Below are 17624 nucleotides of genomic sequence, written 5' to 3'. Positions count from 1 at the left end.
CCACAGACATCCATTTTTATTTAATAGCTACATTTCCTGCCTTTATTAAACACACCTAAAACAAATTCTGTTACATTTATTTAATTATTGACACATTTTTTTCAGACACACGAAAGAAAATTATCCAAAAAACACATAGAATTTGCATTTCTAGAGCAAACATGCAGTGTGGTCTGCAGTTCATACAAGCTGCTGCAGCTGTGAGAGGAAGCACAGACAGCCGTCAGCTCGAACAATGAAGAGACTCATACAGGCAGAGGATCCAGTTGTTCCCAGTCAGCTGTGTGCAAACAAACTGGGAAACACACGGGAGACAGAAGACGTCAAAAAGTCAGGAAAAAACTCAAAACTGATCGTGAAACACAAAATGCACAACAAGCCAAAAAGACGTGTGCAGAAACAGGAGTCGTGTTATTCTTGACAATCACATTTGTTTTTTTCCAGATCGGAAATTACATTTTTATTTAAAACATATTTCTCTACTGAATGTCTGAGAGTGATGTTCAGCTTTTAAACAAATACAGTTTTGTGTTTTGTGTTGTATCTGTGGCTCATTTATTCGTCACAGATTTAAAGTTTTCACAAATGATCCTTTAAACATACTCGGTCCCTTCCTGTGCCCTTCTCGATCTCAGGCCTTGGCCACTGACCCAAGGGTCTGCATAGTTGTGAACTAGTTAATTAAAGATGAAGTACAGACAGGAGTAAAGCTCCGAGGCCTTTTTTGTGTCCTCTGCGTGTCTGTAGGAGAAGCCAAGTCAACGTTGGACCGGCGCAGCGCCCTCCATCTCTTCCGTCTGGGTGAGGCCATGCTGCGAATCGTCCGGAATAAGAACCGACCCCTTCTCCACATGATGAGGGCCTGGAGTGTGGTGGCGCCTCATCTGGTGGAGGTAGGATATTACTACCTTCTGTTAACTTCTCAACCTCTCAGTTGCACAGTTGTGTAACTACAGAAGTTCTAATTGCAGCTCTCACATGAGTTGGAACTACAGACAAAGCCAACAGTTTATCCATTCTGCCACATGTGAAATACGGGTTAATCAATCTTCTCCTTTTATGGAGATTTACTGCACAGCAGCAGCATCGCAGTAGTTCAGGCAGGTCTCAGTCTTCTGAGTTTGGGTCAACTATCTCACTGCACCTCAGGCTGCCTACATGCCTGCCTGTGTATCTCCAAGCCACTTTGCAACCCACCTCCACCCACTTCCAAGGGTCTCGAACTCCAGGCCTTGAAAGCCGGTGTCCTGCAGGTTTTAGATCTCACCCTGGGTCAACACACCTGAATCACATGATTAGTTCATTACCAGGCCTCTGGAGAACTTCAAGACATGTTGAGGAGGTTATTTAGCCGAATAAATCAGCTGTGTTGGATCAAGGACACATCTAACACCTGCAGGACACCGGCCCTCGAGGCCTGGAGTTCAAGACCCCTGTTTAAAGGTGTCTCTAACCTGATCAGTGTCAAATCACTAATGTCTGCTTGTCTTACTGCTGCTGTCACCACCTTATACTTTCTATGTATGCACATGGAAGAGTGAAGGGCTCCCAGAAAACTGTGACTGCACACAGAAATGAATCTTCTTTGGATTGTAGCGGCTCTGAATGAAGTTGTGTAACATCTGTGTAGACCATCTTCTATCTCGCACAGTGCTTTTCCTTTTTTAACTCGGTACACTTCAGGCACTGAGAGAACAAAAGCTTTGATCTATTCGAGGCTCTTTAAACACAACGTTTTTGTCGTCATCACAGGCTGCGTGTCACAAAGAGCGCCACGTATCCCAGAAGGCCGTTTCCTTTATCCACGATGTTCTCACAGAGGTGCTGACGAGCTGGGCGGAGCTCCCACACTTCCACTTTAACGAGGCGCTGTTCAGGCCTTTCGAGCACATCATGCAGCTGGAGCTCTGCGACGAGGACGTTCAGGACCAGGTGGAGTCGGAGCTCAGTTCCTCAAAACATCCAAATCAGCCGGCGTTGTTCCGGTTTGTGCGTTCAGTTTGCCAAACAGTTTTTCTCGGGTTTGTCTCCCTGCAGGTAATAACATCGATTGGAGAGCTGGTGGAGATGTGCTCTCCTCAGATCCTGTCGGGGTGGAGGCCTCTGTTCAGCGCCCTCAGGACGGTGCACGGTAGCAAGACTGACACCAAAGACTACCTGCTGGGAGAATACTCCATGGGTATGTCTAACAAACCTTTTTCCAAAGTTTATCAGCAGAAAGATTTTTACTGTAAATCAGAGTTTCCTCCTCTCGTCTTATTGTCTTCCTGCAGGGAAGTCTCAGGCGCCGGTGTTCGACGTCTTTGAGGCGTTCATAAACACTGACAACATCCAGGTTTTTGCCAACGCTGCCACAGACTACATCATGTGTCTCATGAAGTTTGTCAAAGGATTAGGTTTGTCTCACTTATGTGTGCGTGCTCTTTTTCATTTCAAGATATTACTTTTCAAGCCTTTCGGGATTTTATTTTTCCCGGGATCAGGCTATGTATTTATCTCTTTATTAGAAGCTCGTGACATGCATGCACATTTTGTATTTACGTCACAGTTTAATACATCAGGAGAGCGGATTTATGCATCTGCAGATGCTGAGTGCTTCAGTTTTCTGCAGAAATTTAAGATTTGAGAATTTATTTTGATATGTGCTATTATTATTATTTCTTTTATTTATCAAAAAAGGCCAAATGCACAAATGCACGGGAGGTTCTCATGCATATTTATCTTCCTGTACATCGTTAAATGTTTTACAAAAAAGCACCAAGAGGACACACAAGACACAAAAGCTACTTTTATGTTTTTAAAATCCCGGTCATTCATAATTCCTAAACAATGACTGGGAAGCAATTTTTCTTTTAGAAAGATACTTCAAGGTTTTTAGAAAAATCGTCACTATCAAAAGCTTTAAAACCTCACAGAAGGAGAAACACGGTGCTGATGAGAGTGAGTGGGAGGCGAGCAGCGAGTCGGTGACAAAATCAAGAAAACAGCACCGCAGAAACAGCGATCCTGTGTTTTTGAGAGACACGTTCTCTCTGAATGACTCGAACAACAACTCATCCAAGTGTTTGTTAAAGCTGACCTTTCAAACTGCGGAGAACTTTTATGCTTTTCCGTGCAGGAGAGGTGGACTACAAAGAGATTGGCGACTGCGTTCATGCGTCAGGTTACAGCTCCACCGACCTCTGCCTGCCTGCTCTCGACTACCTCCGCAAATGCTCGCAGGTGGAAGCTCCGCAGATATAAAGCGAGAGCATATTTTACGATTTTTCGCTATTATAAAAAAGAAACCGTGTTTTGCGTTTGATTGACAGCTGCTGGCAAAGATTTACAAGATGCCGTCTAAGCCGGTGTTCCTGGGCGCGCGGCTCGCCAGCCTGCCGATGAGATCGCAGGAGCGCTCGATCAGCAGCGAGGACGGCGTGGACTGTGTCCTCCAGGAGTTTGATGACGACACAGGTTTCGCTTTGCTCAGTCTTTGTGTCGTCGAAGAATCCTCCTTTCTCTCTCCTTTCTCGTCAGCGCATGTTTGTTGTCTCGTGTCCTGCAGGTCTGATCCAGGTGTGGATTTTATTACTGGAGCAGCTCACCGCAGCCGTGTCCAACTGCCCTCGACAGCACCAGCCTCCAACGCTGGAGCTGCTCTTTACTCTGCTCAGAGAAGTCACCGCAGTGCCAGGTGAGAAACGTAAACACAATCCGAAGAAGAAGAAGACAAACCCTACAAACATCATGTAACCTGATCTCGCCTCTCCAGGTCCAGGGTTTGGCATCTTCGCTGTCATCCAGCTGCTGCTTCCCGTGATGTCACTGTGGCTGCAGCGTAGCCACGGTGACCACTCTTATTGGGATGTGGCGGCAGCGAATTTCAAACACGCAATCGGCCTATCCTGCGAGCTGGTGGTGGAGCACGTCAACAGTTTCATACACTCAGGTCGGTGGTGCGCGTTTCCCTCTGTGACCTCGCGCGTTTCGTCTTCTTTAATCAAGCTAAGAGCAAAGCATGCTGGGAACTTTCTAAGCTTTCATGTAAATATTCACTGATTTGAGCCGTGGCGTGGTGCATTAGCACAGTCAGGTGCGCTGTCACAGATCTGATGGACTGTTATTGTTTCTCTGGCGTATAATGTGCTCGTTCTCTGAAGTGAAATGGAGCAGAAGTGACACCGTGTTGTTCCACTGTCCTCCTCTTTAGTCAGATTAAACTGGACCCCCACCCTGTGTGCTCACAGTGTGTGCGTGCACGTGTGTGTGTGTGTGCGCACGTGTGTGTGTTTCTGCCGTCACTTCCTGCAGATATTGGTTACGAGTCACTGATCAACCAGATGCTGAAGGACCTCTTCAAGCTGCTGGTGGCTTGCGTGTCTGAACCTGCAGAGACCATCTCCAGAGTGGGCTGTTCCTGCATCAGGTGACCACACACCTGGCAGTTACACACCTGTCGCCACAGTGAAATCACGTGTGAAACGTCTTTTCAGTTCAGGTTGTCTTTCTCTGTTTTGGGTGGATTGTTGGCTGAGTGAGTGCTTCAGTGGTGGACGCTCGTCCTAAACAAGGATCAAGTTTCTAAAAATAAGGTGCAGCTAGAAGAAGGTGGACGATTCGTGGAACTATTTTTAAATCCTGGTAGAACTGCAACCACATAAGCTAGTGCAGTCATTTTATTGCATTTGGAACCAGATGAGTTGTACTTACATTAGGGCTGCCACGATTAGTCGACTATCAAAATCGTCGACGACTGATTTAATAGTCGACGCGTCGTTTGAAGCTTTGTAAGATCACAAAAGACGCAGGAATAAGTAGTAGGATTTAAGAGTGTAAAAACGGACTGAAACAGAAGAGGGCAGCACTGCATGTACAAGGATGCCAGCTGCCGTTAAACCCCGAAGAAGAAGAAGCTGTGTCCCAGAATTCATAGCGCGGCCCAGCTCAGTTTCCAACAATGGCGGCAGCTAGTTAGTTTTAATATTACTCTTATTATTCTTTCTGGGTCACAAAATAAACGTTTAACATATTTTCAGGCGAGAATGTAGCTGTGTAAACCTCAAATATCTGCTCAGTTTATCAAGACACCACATATTTTCAAAAGCGCTCCGACGTTTTCGGAGACGTCTGTTACCCACTAGCTCGATAGCTAGCCGGGGGCTAGGCTCACTAGAGCCGTGAGAACACCGGACTCCCAGCTAATCGTTTTCAAACCCACCGCCGTCTTTCGCTACTCAGGTTAAACATGATATATAAGTCACTTAGATAACTTCAAAATGTTATTGTTTGGCTTTTTTCAGTATTTTATTTGTTCCTGAGTAAATCGGTTTGGCTGAGATTAAAGTTATAGTTTTTACACAGCTGAATAAACATCAAGCAGACAGCTGATTATCAGAAGTGTGAGATGCTCGAGAATTTACTCCGGTGTCCTGTTATATTTTAGATAGCAAGGAGTTTATTAAACTTCACCGAAACAATCTGCAAATTTCATTAAAATTTAATAAACTATCATCTTGTCTTTATTTTTAGTTAGCACATACCTTAAACACTTAAAGCTGTAAGCTAATGATAGTTCTATAAGAGCAGATGCTGCTGGTGCAATAAGCTGTACGTTTTACGTCCAATGGATGATGATCTGATTAGTCAACTAATCGCAAAAATAATCGGTGACTAGTCGACTATCAAAATAATCATTTGTGGCAGCCCTAACTTACATCACATGCCCGTGGTTTCCTTCTACATATGGCTCTGCGGATTATCACATGTCCACCATTACCAGTGAAAACCGGAAGTGACGCCATTTTTGTGGGAGATGTAGTTTCTTTCAGGGCCTTTCAAAGGTTTCCTGGTGTTTTTCAAAGTCGTGTTTGACTTTATGCCTTTCTGTGTCGTTTCTGGGAGGCTTAAACTTCACTGTTGGAAATCGTTTATTTTGAAGCATATGCTTTGCACAATAATGCAGCAGGACAGTGTTTTTTAAATCCTCTACTCCTGTGACGATGTCTGCACCGTCTCTGGGGCATGCCGCCCTGTTTGTTTTGTTTTGTTAGAGTTATAATCTCAGTGCACATTTGCACATGCAACACCTGCCATACACGAGACAACTGTTCTACATCACTGATACAGACTCGCACACAGTTTTGTACGCTTTCCAAGGTTGTGTGAGGAAATTGATAGCGGCTCTTTTCTTCTCATGATTATTGTTTTTCATCTGTCAGTGTTTGAGCTGACTCTACTTTTATCTTCATATTTACTCAAATCCTCGAGGTTTCCGTACTAACCACAAATATGACGTTTTTACAGACTCACACATTTGGGCTTGTGTGAGTCTCTCTCGTTTTACGTCTTGATTATGCAGAAACAAACATAAAAGGTTTGCAAACTTTCAAGGTCTGCATTAGACTCCACGAGAGGATTGGTCAGAAAGTTTGGCGACTCTAAGACTTTGTTAGTTTTGCTACTCGAGCGGTTTAATCGCAGCAACAGAATTGTCAAATCAAACAATGTCAGGTGTGATTTGTAGTACTTTAGAAATTGATTTAAAAGATATTAAAAGATATAACTTAGTTTATTTTCTGTGTGATCAGTCCACGGTTGTCCTGCGTCTCTCTCCAGGTACGTGTTGGTCACAGTGGGTCCAGTGTTCACAGAAGAAATGTGGAGGTTGGCCTGCTGCGCTCTGCAGGACGCGTTCTCTGCCACGTTAGAGCCGGTCAAGGTACGTGATGAAATGCAGACGTCAGGCGGTACAGCACCTGGATACAAGTGACCTGGACAGCCCGCTGCAGTAAACCACATAATCCATCCCCAGTTTGAAGCCGCTTGTCCAGACAGAAGTAATCTGAAAGCAGTTAATACCATCACAGTGCTGGGACTCAATAACCCCATTTAACCTCGGGTGTGCGTTATATACTCGCCATCACGGTCCTGCAGCTGATCACTCTTTGTCTCCTCGCAGCAGGAAGGAAACTGCTCTCCTTTCCTTTTTGGCGTCAACCATCCTTGACTGAGAGGTTCAGTTAGATATTATCTAGTTTTTGGATTCTGCAGCTCTTTTGTCTGAATTACCTCAAACGTAGTGTTTTATTTGGATCCGTCACTTTTAGCTGTTCTTCTTTATCAGTACTGCACGATGAGGCACCATTCAAACCACAAATGTTCCCAGCTTTCATGGATGAATATAGTCAGAACTGATTTCTTTCTAAATCTTCTTTTATTTTCTTTTCAAGACTAATTTTACTTATAATTTGAATTAAGTACAGTGTGGCTTTTATGTGCAATATAAATCCTTTTTTTAAGCGTTGACTTCGGCAAACGAAACCTAATCCTTATCGATGTCATGCTGGGGCTCGGTGCAGCTGCTTGGTTCATCTTCTGTCTGAAATCAGCTGATTTAGCTTCCTTCCTCTTACCTTTAAGTCGTCTTTCTCCTGCGGGTGAGTGAAGCTGCTGCTTTGGACCCGAGCTCACCACATTAGTGATTTCTGTGCTTCTTTACACATCGAGCTGAGCGTGTGTGGGTGTTTGGATCCGTCTAAACCTGAGGTTTTTGCTTTCAGTGATTACTCGTATCTGCACTGATCTTATTATTTGAAACGTTTAAATATCACGTAGAAATATGACACAGAATAATGGCTCCTTTTTAACGGTCTTCTCTGTTTCACTTTCTAATAATGCAACATGTCTCTGCTCGTTCTAGCTTCTATTATTGATACGAGTTCCCTTTGTTGGAACGATATAGCTTCTTTCACCTGCTCAGTAGGAGCTCCTTGAGTCATAGCAGTCCTGTTTGGTCTGTGTAGTCTACGTCATCTCTCCAAAAATAGCCAGTGCACAAAACTAAGCAGAAGAATCGACTGAAATCTGAATGTCTCACAATCAGTTTCCTCCTTTCGCTCGTTAAATGTTCTACCAGAACATGCAGTGGTCTGTTTGAGACGATCTGCCAGCCCGCTCAGCTTTAATGAAAAATTTGTGTTCATTTGTTGATGATGGCTCGGTACCTGCTGAGTGCATGTGTGAGCCTGCAGATTTAGAGCCTCAGCGGGGAGCCGACTGCTGCTGGTCGCTTTCACTTACCCAGGGAGCCGCCGCTAACGAGTGTGCGTGAGTGTTCGGCAGAGGTGACACGGACGAGCACTTTGTTATTGGATGTCGTGTTCCTGCAGTTCTGAGCCAGCTGCCTGCCTGACATCTGCTAAGCAGCTTTAAAGATTAGAGCCACATCTGTCTGTGTGTGCGTGCGAGCCTGCATTCATGTCTTTGTGGAGACTAAAAATGGAAGTTCATTATACTTATGGGGACCAAAATCATGGTCCCCAAAAGTTTTAAAGGCATTTATGAGACTCAAAATGTGTTTTTAGTGACAGGTTTACAGTTAGGTCGTGGTTGGGTTAGGGTGAGGGGCTAAGGAAAGCATTATGTCATTTAGATGTCCCCAAAAGATATGAATACCCGACGTGTGTGTGTGTGTGTGTGTGTGTGTGTTAGTCAGGCTGAGATGGTGTTTAGTGGATATACTGGACAAAGGTTGTTGAATGTGCCAAACAGGAGGAAAAGGAAAAGTCATGAAGGAAGATTCAGGGATGCAGTGACAGAGGAGGATGCTGGAGGAGGAGATGGAGGCAGAGATCTGCTGTGGTGGCGCTTAAAGGCGCTTTCTATTTCTAGAAAATACAAGATAGTAAAATAAAAATGGTCCAGCTGGGGCGGGAGAGGTCTCAACAGTCGAAAATGAGAGGATGGATAGAAACAGATCTGATTGACTCTTTGTGAGGGGGTTTAACATTATCATGCTGAGCAATGCGCTTTGTGTATTTAGGTCTAATAGCCCTTTATATAACAATATTTGCTGAAGCAGAGGCATCTTAAAGCATGTTGCTAATGTTGCTGTGACCTCCTGAAATACTTCGGTGTCTATAATTCCTGATGCAAAACGTTTGTTTAAGCCCTTGAATAAAATGTGAACCTGTCAGTTCAATCATATTTATCTGTTTGACTTGAAATCCAGTGTAAAAAAAGACAATTTTTACATGATATCACACGTATAACAGCGCACTGAAAACAAGTGCAGCTGATCTTGTTGGCTCAGATTCATACTAATCATCAGAGATGGGCAGTAACGTGTTACTTGTAACACGCTACTGTAATCCGATTACTTTTTTCAAGTAACGAGTAAAGTAAGGGATTACTATTGCAAAAACGGTAATTAGATTACCGTTACTTTCCCGTAGGAACGCTGCGTTACTGCGTTACTAAAACCGTGATTTTTTGCGAGAACGTCTCATGACAGTGACGTAAGCGAGTGCGACGTTCGTGACAACAGCTGTGTGCAGATCAACAATGGATCATATATCGAGTGCAGAGAGAGTATGAGCGTGCAGCGTTTAAAGCGTGGAAGTACTGACCTTACTTTGAGTTTGATTCCATAAAAAGTGACAAAAACATTAGTGTCCGTTGTGCGTGGGAAGAAAACTTCTTTTTACAGTGAAAAAACCCCAAAACTTCCGAGCAAGCACCGAGTAGCTACGACGTAATGGGAAACTCACAGAGAAACTCGCGGATTCTTCCACTGACCGCTGCACACCTGCACCAGGGTAACCCTCCGCCTGCCCCACTCCTGCTTTACAGGTGAAAATAGAGCAACAGGACCGCTAGTCTTTGACTTTATTTATTTTCTGCTGTGTTTTACTTGCATCTATTTGAAAGACTGAGTGTAAACACACAAAAAATATTTTATTTTATGTGCTGGAATGTGCAGAAAATAGGTTTAAATGTTAAACTAATTTCTTCCAGTCAGAGAATGTTGCATATAATTAAATTTTTGCTTGATGCATAAAGTTAAAAGATTAAAACTAATAAAACAAGTTTTAAAAAGAGACTTTTCCATTTGATCACATTTTGTATGATGATTATGCAGAAAAAGTAGAATTGGGCTGAAAGATCTATCACTTTATCACCTATTCAGGTTGTAAATCGTGTTTTTAAAAAGTAACTAAGTAACTAAGTAAGTAATTACTTTTGAAAATAAGTAATCAGTAAAGTAACTGGATTACTTTTTTGGGGAAGTAATCAGTAATTAGTTACTGATTACTTTTTTCAAGTAACTTGACCAACACTGCTAATCATTAACTCTGAAACAAGCAGACGGATCCACGTCTTTGTAAAATCCGCACTTTGCTTCTCAACGTTGTTTCTAACCTCAGTTAAAACTTCTTTCATTTCCGTCCCATCTTACAGAAATATTGAAGGAAGAGCAGAGAAATTTCAGACGTGACTGTAAATGAAATCCTGAAAAATGCATAGAATCGTATTATGTCTGTAGGACAGTTGTTAACATGCAGCTTATGCTATGTAGACATCAGTCCTTAATGTGTAGCTTATGCTCTCAGACATGAACACATGGCCTTTGACTGGCTTCATAGAAAAGCTGCTTTTGTTAAAAAGCATTCAGGTCACAGCTGATGTAATGTAACAAAACCTGACTGGTGTATGAAGGAAACACTGTGAGATTTCCTATAAACAGTAGAAGCTGTGCTCCTTGATTAAACACACAGACTGAAAGGTTCATCCTCGTTCAGCCAGAGTTTCAGGAATAATGTGCTGTAGTCTCTTCCACAGTATTCCAGTGGAAGAATGAATTTTCTGACGGATCTTCTTCTGGTTTCAAACCCGATTCAGCAGATTTCACTTCCAAGGAGCCAGAGGTTCCTTCAGCGAGACAGCTTTTAGATCGCAAAAGTCTGTGTTTCCCATTTAACGCACACCAGCGTTCCCTGTTTTCTCTCCGCAGAACCTTCTGGCGTGTTTTCACAGCGGCTCGGACAGCTTTTCTGGAGACGCCTGCGAGGTGAAGGTGGCGGCTCCTTCTCATTCACCGTCAGCCGAGGCCGAGTACTGGAGGATCAAAGCTATGGCCCAGCAGGTCAGTGTCACTTCACGTGGCTTCGACCTCCGATCAAGAGTCTAGACATCATCCTGGAGTTTAAAATGTCAGATCCTGAAGTTGAAGTTGTACATAAACTTGTATTTTATCACTTGATACTTACAGAGATCCATCGTGGTGAATGCATATAAACACACGTGTACGGGTAATCTTTCTTTAAGCCTGTCCTGTGGATTTAACTGTCTGACCCGAGCTTGTCTGCATGTCCCGTTTCTATCCCAGGTCTTTATGTTGGACACTCAGTGCTCCCCTAAGACACCCAACAACAAGGAAGGCTTTGAGCACGCTCAGTCCTGCGTCCTCATCATCGAGCTGCCGTCTGACCAGCAGTCCAATGGACACGCTCAGAAGAGGTGCACATCAAAGCTCTGATCACATGGGTGGTTTATTACTCGTCTGATTGGTTTACATTTCTTAACGAGGCTCTGAAGGTGCCGCGTGTTTTCAGTTAGATTCAGGTTTAAATGTGCCTCCTTCTGTGGTCTGTCAGTGACTGTGGGGGTTGTGCTCTCTGAAGTCCACTAACTCTTTCTGCTTTTCTCTCTGCTGCTGTGTTAAAGGAAAATTGGGTAAGGCTGTTCTCTGTGTGTTCATCAACAACCATTTAAAAGTGTGACAAATGCCCACACGAGGCGTGGACAGCACGATCGGCAATGTTCATCTTAAATGAGCTGCACAATGCACAGACAAACATGCAGCGGCTGATTAGACGTGAACCAAAAATAAAGTTGTAATTAATGCAGCACTCAGTCAGCTTCTCGCTTGCAGCTGCATCAACGATACGAGTTTAAGAAGACAAAGAAGCTCTCTTTGTACATTTGCACTTCTTCACGTTACACCACGGCCATATTGTGCAGCTCTGTCATTTACATGTTGCACCTGCATGTTTATACTCTTTATTCATTTGTTTAACATTACAGTGATGCTACAACAGATAAATGAAGCACGACTGGAAATGCATGAATGTGTTCAGTGAAATATTTCTTTATTATGAAGGATTCTTTTTTAAATAAATAACTGATGTATGTGATTGGACTGATGTGCAGGATCCCGTTCAGGACCATCGTGGTGAGCCTGCTGTCCCACCAGGTTCTGCTCCAAAACCTCTCTGACATCCTGCTGGAAGAGTTTGTAAAGCAGCCCGAAGGTCACGAAAGGGTCACACCTGTGACCTCTGACCCCAGTAAACCCACAGCAGGCTTCCTGCGCTACATCTCCATGACGAATTTAGCCATAATTCTGGATCTGCTGCTGGACTCGTACAGGTTACTGCAGCAAAACACGTCACATATGCAGACGGCGGTGTAGCGTTGATACTGAATTCGTTTCCAAACATAGAAACAAAACATTTTATATTTATGCTTTTTTATAATAATGTCAATCAGCTTCAAATGCAGCTGAAAAATCTGTTGTGTGCAGGACGGCGCGGGACTTCGACACTCGGCCGGGTCTGAAGTACCTGCTGATGAAGGTGTCGGGTGTTTGCGGAGCAGCCAATCTTTACCGCCAGTCGGCCATGAGCTTCAGCCTGTACTTCCAGGCCCTGCTGTGCGCCATACTGAGCCAGGCAGACAGCATGACTGCACAGCAGGTGGAAACCAGTCAAGTTAATAATGTTCTTGGATGTTTTTGTCACACTGCTAATGCAGCACATCCACATACTGAGGGGCTTTTGTAGCTTAGAAGTAGCCAACAATTAGCAACCGCACTGCAGCTCTTTTATGATTTCACAGGGACCTGCCGTCACTTCTGGAGCATCGCTAATGCGTTCAGATGATTTGGGACAAATTTTTGTTATCGTAAAAGCCACAGAGAGTTATCACCCGAGTGGTCACTTCCACTCAGCTCTACAAAGCCTTATCACTTATTTGAGCTTATCGTTTCACAGCTCAGTTCACTGTTCCACTTCACTCTTCATTATCCCACTCGTGCTGCTGCTTAGCAACAAACGCACACAGTTAGAAGGTAACTGGTGAAAAGTTGGACCAGAAGGTTTAGACGCACGTCGAGAAAAACGACCGACACCAGCCAGGCCGCCCTGTTGATCGCTTCTAAAGGAGCGAAATGCACAAGTTGTTTTTGATTCGCTGACGGTCATTTCATAAACACATTTTGTAACATGAACTGTAAATAACATTTAAACCACTGATGTAGAGCTGAATTTAAAATCGGTGTCATGGCGGAGCTGAGCAGGCAGCGAGCCGGACGCCTGCCCAGCTTTTATTTTGGAAGTTTTTTTCAAACATGTCTTGGACGAATGTTCATGAAACGATTTTTCACCGTGCAGGAAAACATCTTCACATATACGATGTTTTTGATTTTTATGATTTTCTTTTGCTGAGATTATTTAAACGTACAGCTCCAGATTTAAAACTGCACTTTTGTGTATTTGGTAGGTGGAATGAAAGAAGCGCGGAGCAGGTATTTGATATGTCTGGAGGAACGATGTTCACAAAAATAACATTTTCATTTCATTTATTCATTTTTATTCTAATGCATATTTTACCAACCAGACGCAGCAGTCATATTAACCTCTCAGCAGACACAGAATCACTGGTGGTAACCGTCGTCACCGCTAACAGACGAGCTCGTCACTAGCTGTCAGTTATCTGTTTGACATCTGAACCTGTCGCCGTGTTCAGGTAAAGAGGATCCTGTACGAGGAAGAGGAGGGGAGCTCAGACTCCTCTCATCCTGGCTCCGCCTCCTCGGAGGATGAAGACATATTTGAAGAAACCGCACAGGTAACACATGCACACACACATGGTCGGGTATTCCTATCTTGTGGGGACATCTAATTGACATAATGCTTTCCCTAACCATCAAAAATGAATGTAACCCTGAGCCCAAACCTAACGATAACCCAACTGTAACCTGAATGCCTTCAAACTCGTGGGGACACTTTTGTCCTCACAGGTGACTGTTGGTCCCCACAAAGATGTGTAAACAGGTACACACACACACATACACACAGCTTCTGATTGGCAGCGTTACTGTAAAGAATCGTGAAACACTCAAATGTGATGAGAGGCCACTCAGAGGGGCTGACAGGTGACCTCAATCTAGAATTAAAGCAGCGGCAAAAACAAAAGATTTCCTTGGATTAGTCGCACTGCTGCTCTTTTCATCCATTATTAATTGTTTTCTCTTCAATCCTCAGAGGCTTTTCTAAACTTTTGACGCTCCTCGTGATATTTGTGTCTTATCTGGCAGGTCAGCCCCCCTCGCGGCCGGGATAAGCGTCACCCGTGGCGAGCTCCAGTCCCTTCACTCAGCGTGCAGCCGCTGGGCAGCGCCGACTGGGCCTGGCTGGTCAAGCGGCTCTACAAGCTGTGCGTGGATCTGTGCAACAGCTACATTCAGATGCACCGCGACCTGGAGAGCATGCTGGAGGAGACTGCTCTGCTGAGGGGAAGTGCAGGAGGCGACCATGTGTTCTTCCTGCCTCTCTTCCAGTCCGAGACTTCGACCCCGACCTCAGCAGGCGGGCTTTCAGCGAGGGAGACGCCCTCGGAGGAAGGCGGGTACAGGTGTCAGACGACAGACGTGAGCTCAGCGTCACCGGGGGACACACCGACGCCAAGTCCAGGATTCAGGTTGGAGGTCGCGCATATTAATGTGTGCTTTGTGAAGGCTGTTTAGTCACCCGTCATGTAAACCTCTGCTCTCCCCGCAGCTGCACGGGGGGTCTGTCCGGTCCGTTCCGGACTGGATGCGAACGGAGGGACTCCAACATAACAAGCAGCTCGGTTGGAGGGATTCCTGGCAGCGCCGGCCCGGGAAGGAGAAAGGAATGGTGGGAAAGTGCTGGAAACAAGCTATACACCATCGCCACGGACAGAACGATCAGCAAGCTGATGATGGAGTACAAACGCAGGAAACATCAGCAGCAGCAGCCGCAGCAAAGCCACGTCAACCTGTTCATGAAAGAGCAGGGCCGGGCGGCGGCGGGAGGAGGCGGCATCGGGGAGAGGAGGGGCCCAGTAGAGCCGCAGAGGCCCCCGCAGAGGCCTCAGCAGCTGGTGGACCAGCAGGGGCCCTCTCTGAGGCACTCGGTTAGTGCGGGGCCGGAGGTGCTGAGGCAGGAGAAAAGGCCGCGGTCGGGGTCCACCATCAGCTCCCACAGCATCTCGCTGAGAGACTCTGAGGCTCAGATACAGGCGAGTGTGTGTGTGGGCAACCAAAATCCTTGTCCCCACAAATTTGAGGGTCCCCTGTTTAAATCCTGTCGTATAAAGAAAGTTGGGTAAAAGTCTGATGTCTGTGCTCCTCCCTCTGCAGGCGTGGACCAACATGGTCCTGACCCTCCTGAACCAGGTCCTCCTACTGTCTGACTCCTCATTCCTGGCGCTCCAGCCGGCGCTCTACCCCTGCCTCAGCCAGCTCTCCTGCCACGTGACCGACGCCCGCGTTCGCCAGGCCCTGCGCGAATGGCTGGGCCGGGTCGGCAGACTCTATGACATCATTGTGTGATGTCGCAGCGACGAAACGCGAAAGCAGCGGCCGGAGGCGGCAAAGTGTCGGTCAGTGAGGGACATAAACAGATGAAATCAGAAATGCTGCAGTAGATTTTAGGAGCTGGTGAATGATCGATGGTCAGGCAGTCATTAAGTGACGTCAGTATGAAGGATTTGTTTCCTGATGCAGGATACGGTACGAGGAATAAAAATGTAACAGGCTTCTCTATATTATTTGAAATGTTTCTCAGTAAATGTGCCGTCTGTGCTCTCAGTTCAACTGTTTCCTAAACCCTGAACAGTGCAAAGAAACAAACACGGAGCTCTTAAATGACATCTATGAGTTCTCAGTGTTTGAAGACTGATTGGCAGAATCCTCATTTTGCTCCAGCATTGTCATAAAGTCTCATCACAACAATCACAGAGGCTTTTGATAATATTTCCTCACCCTCGTGCTTCATTCGTGTCAGTGACTTCCAGGGGTTTTTGACACCCCGTGAAGAAGCAGCCATGTTTACATTCTTTGCATTGTTGCATCTCTTCATACGCTCGTCTCTATAACCTCTGTCATACTGTCACCACATACACGTCGTATTGCTTCATAGCACCACAGGTGGTCCAAACAGCTGCCCGTTTGGATGCTTTAATCCTTTTTACAACCTGCTGCAAATTTACTTCCAGCTCATTTTTCACTCCCTTTTCCACAAACCCACATTGTATCCAGATGAGATTAGATGATGAGAGAACTGCCCGCTGGCTCTTTGGGAGGTCGGAGCTAGAAGACAAATGGTAGCGATGTATTCAGTGACGCCTGCGCTGTTGCTGCAGTGACTCTTACAGATGGTCTGGTGATGTCTGGGCACACAAATCCCATCTGATCACTTGCAAATAACAGCGCAGTCCTAAAGGTCCTATTTGAGAAACAAATCTGATTCGTCTGCTGTCTGAATAAAGCCCATGTCTCATCTCTGCCATGAGCTCAGCAGGTTTCTGAGAAATCTCCACAGCGCTGAAGACGGGACCATAAACAAGCCAGTGAAATCCTGGAGATCACGAAGGTTCAGCTTAGAACTTTATTTTTATCCTGTTTTGCTTCTCAGAGTTCAGAGTGCTCATTGATCCTGATCACATGTGGCTCAGAGGTCTGTTTAAACCTTCTGACATGAGTATTAATTATTTTAATCAACGACGGCGTTCAGTGTGTGTGTTTTGATGTTTCATGCCAGCCGCATGTCCTTTTTCATATCATCTATTTATGCAAATATTTATTTGAAATATTTACTGTGTTGATAATATTTTTTTGCATCATATGTGCTTGGAGCTTATTGGCTGTGACTGAAAGGGAAACCCTGAGTCTGACCCCACTGTCAGTTTCACCCCCCCACCCCACCCCACAGGGGAAACCTGTATTCTTAAGCTTTTCCAACAGTGTTGCTAATAGAGAGCAGGGGGTTGGTGACAAAGCTGCTTAATGCATCGTGTTTAACATCATCAGTAACTCTGTCGTTCATTTTTAAGTGACCAAAGAATTCCAATCGCCAAACGGAGGATTCATGATGTCTTTTGTATGGCGGTGTCTAGGGCTGGGCGATATGGCCTAAAATTCATATCGCGATATAATTTCAAGCACGTGCGGTAACAATATATATCACTATATATTCTTTTCTTCTGTATAACGTATTTTCCACACTATAAGACACACTTAAAATCATTTAATTTTCTCAAACATCGAGAGTGTGCCTTATGTATGAATACTGGTTGTGCTTACTGACCTCGAACCAATTTTGGCTGCAGAAATCTCTAAAAAAATGTTTTAGTGCAACTTTGGTAAGCCGCACTGCTTGATGGATAGTCAGAGCATTACGGCTGCCGTAGTGAGGAGCTTCGCGGAGGAATTTGGGTCCAAAACTCCGTCTGTTTCAGGTCCCAAAGTCAAACGAACACTAAGAGTTAAAAACGGTCTAAATTCTTTCATCTTTAATTAAATCATCAGCGTTGCTGCTTTATTGGGTGTAACAATTAAGTTTAACATCCATGAAAACAGAATTTATTAAATTTAACAGAGTTAGAAGTTAACAGGAAGTTAGCTCGCTAGTTTCCACCTAAACGTTTCATAGCATGTTCTGACTGAGAGATTTTTGAAACTAATCCAAACGTACAGCTCTGCTACCACTTCCAACATAAATGAAGACAGAAAACTAAACAGCAGTGGCGTTTGCAGGGTTACTGAAGTTGGACTA

General features: G+C 44.8%; 1 protein-coding gene across 1 annotated transcript in view; it reads left to right on the top strand.

The window, feature by feature from the left end:
- arfgef3 (ARFGEF family member 3) overlaps positions 1-17413 on the top strand; it is a 54255-nt gene extending 36842 nt beyond the window's left edge. The window contains exons 24-41 of the mRNA XM_087849963.1: positions 748-893; positions 1753-1932; positions 2038-2179; positions 2274-2396; positions 3119-3222; positions 3312-3456; positions 3548-3676; positions 3755-3931; positions 4294-4408; positions 6598-6700; positions 10775-10906; positions 11150-11280; positions 11974-12192; positions 12347-12518; positions 13570-13671; positions 14141-14523; positions 14604-15087; positions 15209-17413. Of these exons, the coding sequence (XP_087706089.1) occupies positions 748-893; positions 1753-1932; positions 2038-2179; positions 2274-2396; positions 3119-3222; positions 3312-3456; positions 3548-3676; positions 3755-3931; positions 4294-4408; positions 6598-6700; positions 10775-10906; positions 11150-11280; positions 11974-12192; positions 12347-12518; positions 13570-13671; positions 14141-14523; positions 14604-15087; positions 15209-15400 (3179 nt within the window). The 3' untranslated portion in view covers positions 15401-17413. The remainder of the gene's footprint in view (positions 1-747; positions 894-1752; positions 1933-2037; positions 2180-2273; positions 2397-3118; positions 3223-3311; positions 3457-3547; positions 3677-3754; positions 3932-4293; positions 4409-6597; positions 6701-10774; positions 10907-11149; positions 11281-11973; positions 12193-12346; positions 12519-13569; positions 13672-14140; positions 14524-14603; positions 15088-15208) is intronic.
- The last annotated feature ends 211 nt before the right edge of the window (positions 17414-17624 follow it).

This window comes from Neolamprologus brichardi, chromosome 13 (genome assembly GCF_056152115.1).
Source record: "Neolamprologus brichardi isolate AB-2024 chromosome 13, ASM5615211v1, whole genome shotgun sequence".
Classification (NCBI taxonomy): Eukaryota; Metazoa; Chordata; class Actinopteri; order Cichliformes; family Cichlidae; genus Neolamprologus; species Neolamprologus brichardi.
The sequence above is the reverse complement of the archived record's forward strand: the minus strand, read 5'-3'. Positions and strand labels throughout refer to the sequence as shown.